The following is a 7353-nucleotide window of genomic DNA, read 5'->3' as shown; positions in this document are numbered from 1 at the left end:
AGAAAGAAAGAAAGAAAGAAAGAAAGAAAGAAAGAAAGAAAGAAAGACAGTTTCAAGATGGACATGCCTTTAATTCCAGCACTTGAGAGGCAGAGGCAGGAGGATCTCTATGAATTCTAGGTCAGCCCGACAGTGAGTTCTATTTCAGGGCAGCCAGGGCTACACAGTAAAACCCTGTCTCAATACACAAACAAAACAAACAAACAAACACCCCCCAAAACAAAACCCTGTCTCAAGGAAGAAGAAGAGGAGGAAGAGAAGGAGGAGGAGGAAGCAATAGCCCTAAACTGATTTGGTGAGCTCTGGATAACTAAACCTGAGAAATTACTAATAAATACATTTGTATCTGAAAGAGGATCCCTGATACCAAGCACAGATGAGATACATCTTTGTTTGCTCAACAAATTATGCAATTCATGAAACACTGGTGCACATGTACACATGCACAGAGACACACACACACACACACACACACACACACACACACACACACACACACCACACTCCGGATAGTGAATATTGTGCCTTTAAAACAATGTCCTAACTTGGTCATCAGGTTTGAGCTGCTTCTCTTGTTTTACCTAAGATTTTTCTGCCCTATGTCAATAGGTTGTAAGAATTCCTTCAAAGCCTAGAGTCAAATATGATTCCTCTACTATGTTTGAATCTGGGCAAAAGGTACATTTGTGCTCAATTACTGTGTGGGCTTCTCTTTCTTTCTTTCTTTTCTTTCTTTCTTTCTTTCTTTCTCTCTTTCTTTCTTTCTTTCTTTTTTTTCTTTCTCTTTCTTTCTTCTTTCTCTTTCTTTCTTCTTTCTCTTTCTTTTTCCTTCCTTTCTTTTCTTTCTTTTTCTTTCTCTTTCTTTCTCTTCTTTCTTCCTTCCTTTCTTTCTTTTCTTTCTTTCTTTCTTTCTTTCTTTCTTTCTTTCTTTCTTTCTTTCTTTCTTTCTTTCTTTCTTTCTTTCTTTCTTTCTTTCTTTCACTGGTTAAGAGTACTAGCTGCTTCTCCAGAGGACCCAAGTTCATTTCTCTGGAGGCTCACTACTGTTGGAACTCCAGTTCCAGGGAATATGATGCCCTCTTTGGATTCTGTGGCGCTGCATGCATGTAGTATACATACCTACATGCAGGCAAAACTCACATACACATAGAATAAAATTAAATAATCTTAAAAAACCAGTATAGAAATATGTAAGAAGATATGTAGCAATAGATTTTTTTATCATCATTTATAACAGAAAGAATCAGTAAGTATTCCAATGCCCCCAAAAGGATAATGACTAATAAAATACACATAACCAGAGTATAAAACTAAGAGAATTCATATCAGTAGTCCAAATCATATTTCCTAAAAATAAATAATAAAATAATGGGAAATGGGAAAGAAAGTAGAATTCATAATTGTGGTAATAGAAACATGATGGATATTCACATTTGGCCAGTTAGGCATTATTTTCTTTTCCAGGTGAGGTTGCCCATATTGACGGTAGAAGAAGGTACACACCAACATCTAGAGTAAATCATGCATGCTGAGGACACACATTCCACACCAGAGGGCAAAATGTCCGGCACAGACAAGCAGCACGCCTTGGTTAGGACATTAAAATGCAGGGATACCATGGCAACTGGCTCTTAATCTCAACCGCGCGGTTTAACCTACTCTGGAACCTAATGGCAGATTCGGGTCCACGTAATTACTCAGAGACGTACACTCAACATGTGACTGCTGGCGCCAGGATTTATTTTCACACGATAACCCATCTACCCCTTAACCACATAAAGCGCACCATAGAGGTTAGAAAGCGAAGTCAAGCCTACTGGCTTTCACCGTCCTTGGGTTTGACTTCAGGTGAGCAGTCAGATGGCTCACAGTCAGAGGGTCCCACCATCTCTCCGAAGCACCTTGTGTTTGAAAACACAAAACCACACAAGCCACTTAGTACTCGTACTGACAGCATCTCATCACCTTGTAATTTTAAAATGACTGAAAAACAGCAGCAGTTAGTTGGGTTGTACATTTCTTTCATAAACATAGTGAGTATTCCTAAATCTTTTAAAATCGCTCTACTCTAGTCCTTGGGATAAATTATTTAAAGACGCTTAGTCCGCATGCTGATTCAAGATATAATTTTTCACATGGCTAACTTCTATAGTTTGGGCTTGTGATGTGAGAACATGATATTAACCATTATGAGAAATGGCTACTTGGAAATATGAGACTTCCAGCTGAGTCAGAAGAACAAGGCTAAAACGTCAGATAAAATTATGAACACAGCTCCCAAAGCTGAGATCCAAACTGCATGAACTTTGTGTGAGTCTTTTATGTCAAGCATTAAGTTTTCTGGTAGCCAATTTTTGGGGAGTCAATGTAGGAACAGAAGATGAAGGAATCATGATAACTGCTAAATTTACTTTGCCCCCCCCATCCAAAATGAGCTGGTGCCAATCATGATTTAAAATTCACCATCTGTGGATGGGGGTGGGGATGGGGTTAGGTCAACCATAGAGACCATAGAGTCCTTGCCTAACACAAATGAGGCCCTGGGTTTGATTTCCAGAAGTGAAATAAATAAATAAACAAATAAATAAACAAATAAATAAATAAATAAATAAATAAATAAATAAATAGAATCGCCATCTCCGTGACTTGACCAAAATACTGAATTTCTCCGATTCACATTTGCTACCTACACTGAGAATACAGTTTCAAAGTTAGAGCAAAATAAGTGATGAACATGGAAATGCTCAGAACACCATTCCTTGCTTGTCACCTAGCAGGCATATACTGTAAGTGGATAGATTCCAAAAGCAGCCGTCAGTCACAGAGCTGCTTTTTCTCATACTTTAAGTCATAGAGTTAATTACGTATGTGTCGAACTTTACAAAACTAAGGCACTGTCTAGTTTAAAAACAATCCGAGGAAATGTAGCTAACAACCACAATCAACATACAAGGAAGCCAACAAAGAGGGAAACTGAGTTGGATTAAACAGACTTCTTAAGAAGATGTTTACCCTGAAAAGGAACGAAAATGTTCCTCTCGGATAAATAATGTCCTTCCTTTCCCAAAAGGCAGACCACCAACATAGAGGACTAGGTGATACTGAGTCTCGGTAGAGAAGTTCTGCAAAATCCAGTTCCTCTTACTGCTCTCCCGATTCTAACAAAACTGAACAAAACAACAAACAAAAGCAGAAACCGCCAACCGGGCAAGGCATGCTTTACCTGCGTGGAGCGCGTCCGGGGAGCCTCACCGACAGAGGACCAGACGCTGCCGTGCAATCAACTTCTGCACGGGAGGCGACCTACCTCTCACAGACTTCCCGATGCTGTGCAAGTGTGTGATCGAACTGTAGTTCCGAGCAACACTCTTGAGGAACGCCTCCATCTCTTCCTGGTGGTGGTATCGGAAATCCAGGGCGGCCACCACGGGCAGCAGAAGCCCCAGCCACAGGCGCGCGAGGTCCATGTCCTGGAGATGGAGGAGAAGGAAAGAGCAGCTGAGGACCACCCCCAGGGGAAGCGCGGGCACCCGCAGCCCGGACTCCTCTTCGTCTTCGGGGCACCTGAGCTCCACGCTCCCTCTCCGGGGAACCAAGGTGAAGGTGGCCCAACCGGAGCCCCGCAGCCCGCCCGAGTCCCCGCAGCAGCACCCTCCCGCACACCCCGTCTCACCACGGCCAGGCGCGCGTCTCTGCCCGCCGGCGGCCGCCTGGCGCTCCGGGGAGTTATAGCCGGGACGGAGGGGCGGTTCCCGGGACGCCCCACCCACGACACGCCCACGCCGTGCCGCGCCCTTCCCGGGGGCGGGTCTCCGCCCTCGCTCCGGGGACCCGGAGCCCTGCGGGGTTTGGAGGAGCCTGCTCCCGGGCCGGTGGGCGGTGCTGCGACGCGACCTGTCCGCGCTCGTGTTGGACGTGCTGCCCGGCCTCGATGCCCACGATGCGCGCGGTGCGGGCCACCTGGAGTCAAGCTGGGCCAGGCTCCCAGCCCTGTGCTGCAATTGGGAGCTTTTAAGAAAGAACGTGTCTCTCCACTCTCTCTTCTCTCCTCTCTCTCTCTCTCTCTCTCTCTCTCTCTCTCTCTCTCTCTGTGTGTGTGTGTGTGTTTGCGCCAAGTGTGCCAAGTGCGCCTTTATGTGCCAAGTGTGCGCTACAGGAACTTGTGCAACAAAAGTTTGTTGTACCTGGGATTTGACTGACTCGGAGTTAAAGTTTGTGACCAACTCGCGGGACCAAGGCAGAGCCAGTTCCCGCGCCTCCTCCTCCTAAAATGCTGCTCCCTGGGAGGAGTGGGTGGGCTGTGTTTGCAATAAACAGAAAGCAGACGGCGACTGAGAAAAGTGGTTCGTGACACCGGCTCATTCCGCGGAACCCAGACCGGGACGGATGAGAAGTGTTTCGTGACATGGGCCAGCCTGCTCTAGAGGACACCACACACACTGTCCCACGGTACCACGGACTGACAGACGCCGTTGTGGAAATACTGACTCCTGCAAGGCTCCGGTGCAAACAAACCTCGAAAGCTACCGATTTCTTGTAACACTCTTGAACAGATTTCTAAAATAGTGACGACAGGGACCGTCCCCAATTGATGGGATGGAACTTCCTTCCCGGGGCATAAAAGGAGGGAGTCTCTTCTTAAAAGGGCCCTTTAGAGTGGGGAAGCCGGCTCGCAGGATGAAGCAGACGCCAGGGCCACCTCAATTCCAGTCTCAGAACCCCCATACAGGCAGGAGAGACTAGACTCCATAACATTGTCCTCGGACCTCCATGGGTGCAAGGTGATGCTTGCCGCACCCCATCCTCCACATAGGTAGTAATACCGAAAGAAGTAATGTTTTAAAGCAAGCGTTCTCAACCTGGGGGTCGTGACCCCATGGGTTCACTCGACCCATTTACAGAGGTGGCATATTAGACATCCTGCACATCAGATGTTAACATTATGATTCATAACAGCAGCAAAATTACAACGAAGTCACAACGAAATAATTTTACCCTTGCGGGGGGGGGGGTCACAAGAACACGAGGAACTGTGTTAAAGGGTCGCTGCACACGGAAAGTTGAGAACCACTATTTTAAAGGTTTAAAAACATAGAAAAGAAAGGTCAGATTGGAGAACCTGGGGTAGCCACCGCCTGTCCTTCCTTACAGACACAGATGGTATGGTGTTAGGTGATGAGTTCTGGGGGTGGATCTTCAAGGCCTCCTGGGATTCCAGGCAGGAATCCTCTGACCCTAGTGCTATGTGAATTCACTGCGCTTTGTAAAGTGCAAGTCATTTTAACTCCTTGAATAAGGTTGGCACATTGTTAGAACCACGGGGTGTTTATTAAATAAACCCAGCTTAATTAATACATCTTTAAGGAGAATTTTCTGGGAATTGGAAAGCCTTGACACAGCGCTTGCCTTTTCCAACGCAGTGGTCATGATGCTAACAGTCATCTGCCACCAAGGGGCTTGGGAGAGATTCTCCTTTCCCTGATCATAGATGAGGAGAGCTGAAAGGAGAGGAGGGCAATCCGGCTTGAGGACAGCCACCGAGTTTATGCAATTATTATGCAGAACAGGAAGGGGATGAGCAAAGTGAAGAATTGCCTCACTAGAGATCACAGACTGCTGCGGAAACAAACGGAAACAGCCTGACTTCTCGCACGGCCGAATATCTCAACCTTCCGGTTGGATAACCTGCAAGTCAGATTGCAATCCATAACAGTAACAAAATTACAGTTTCGAAGTAGCAAGGAAATAATTTTATGGTTGCGGGGTGACCCCACAACCATACTAAAGGGTCACAGCATTAGAAAGGCTGAGAACCACTGTTGTAGTGGCTGGAGACTGGGAGATGGTGGCCTTGTTGGTACGGAGAAGGATGGGATGGCCCATCCTATTCCAGGAAAGCGAAGGGGTGAAAAAAAGTTGCAGTTGCTGCCCTGGAGGTCCATACCAGCTAAGAAAGACCAGGTAGGGACTCAGAGGACTGACGTCCTGAAGGTTTAGCACTTAGTGAGCCTAAGTGTGATCTAAGGACACTGATGTCACCTGGAGCATGCCACAAGTTCAGGATCTCTTGTCCTGTTGCAAACCTTAACAGAGTTCCAGAGATACATTCTATATTCAGGCTGGAGATAGGCTCCTCTAAAGGAAGAGAGAGAGAGAGAAAAGGTTCAAAGTGAGACCGTGAAAGTTGCCGAAGAATAAAAGTTTAAGTTAATAGAGAAAAAGACCCTCAAGTTTATGGCTTCAGAGGCAACTTTTCTTATGATGAAATGATTACAGTAAATCATAGTCTAAGGGCTCATAATTTGGTGATACAATAGCATATTGTTTCCTCTGCATGGGTAAAGCCGACAAAAAGTTTACAAGGAAAACGACAACCTACATGTTATGCTTTGAGTATGAATGTCCGCACAGGTTTCATGCAGGCTGGGTCCTATGTAGAACAGTGTTCAAACTGGGGTTTTTGGAAGCTGAATGAACCATAAGGGCTGAGTTCATCAGTGGGTCCATCCATTGGTGTGTGCATAGTTGATGGTCTTATTCCAAAATGATAAAAACGAAGAGATAGGTCCTCGTTGGAGGAAGTTGGTCAATTGGGATCTGACTTTTGAAGATGTGTCTTGTTTCTAGCCTTTTCTGTTCACTCTCTGCTTCCTGACTCTTAAGAGGTGTATGGCTTTGTTCTGTCATTCCCATGGTGATCCGTCTCACCACAGCCAAGAGTCTATGTACTGAAGCCTTTGAACCCAAATAAATCCTTCTTCCTACAAGCTGTTTTTCTCAGGTGTTTTCTCATAGCAACAAAGGCTGATTGATATACCAGAAGACACAATTACAACTCATACAAAAGCAAGAATGGGCAATGGATATTAATAGGTAGGTCCTAAGGCAGCAATATAAATAGCCAATAAACACAGTGAATGTTACCAACCCGGCTAGTAAAGAGTTACATATTCAAAGAGAAAGGTAATGCTTTGTTTTGTCAACCAGTAGGCATTTAAAAAAGATTGGCAATGCCAGGAAATGGACAGGACCAGGAGAAACGATACTTATGCTCTTGCAGCTGTGTTATAAATAGTTACACTTGCTGGGAGCGCTGCCTGCCAAAAGACAACCAAGTTGCAAGTGTACGGTATCTTCTTTAAAGGAATTTTGAAGTATGTTGTATTTACCATGAAAGTTAGAGTTTCAAAATCAGTGTTGTTTTCAAGTCATGTCAGAGTGAATAACACCTGTATGTCTAACACAAGAAGGCTGCCTCCATCAGTGATTCCGTCTGGGGCAGTATTTCCCACGAAGACCCTTGGCACTGCCTGGAGCCATTTTTGATGATTATGAGGCAGTGAGCAGGGAGGG

The 7353-nt window shown here is 45.3% G+C and overlaps 1 protein-coding gene across 1 annotated transcript in view; it reads right to left on the bottom strand.

The window, feature by feature from the left end:
- Cpm (carboxypeptidase M) overlaps positions 1-3689 on the bottom strand; it is a 56663-nt gene extending 52974 nt beyond the window's left edge. The window contains exons 1-2 of the mRNA XM_055626152.1: positions 3674-3689; positions 3308-3470 (exon numbers count right to left, since the gene is read on the bottom strand). Coding sequence (XP_055482127.1) covers positions 3308-3467 — 160 coding nt within the window. The 5' untranslated portion in view covers positions 3468-3470; positions 3674-3689. The remainder of the gene's footprint in view (positions 1-3307; positions 3471-3673) is intronic.
- Between the last annotated feature and the right edge of the window lie 3664 nt (positions 3690-7353).

This window comes from Psammomys obesus, unplaced genomic scaffold (genome assembly GCF_907164565.1).
Source record: "Psammomys obesus unplaced genomic scaffold, mPsaObe1.curated_primary_1811, whole genome shotgun sequence".
Classification (NCBI taxonomy): domain Eukaryota; kingdom Metazoa; phylum Chordata; class Mammalia; order Rodentia; family Muridae; genus Psammomys; species Psammomys obesus.
Note: the sequence above shows the minus strand (reverse complement) of the source record. Positions and strands in the feature narration are given on the sequence as shown.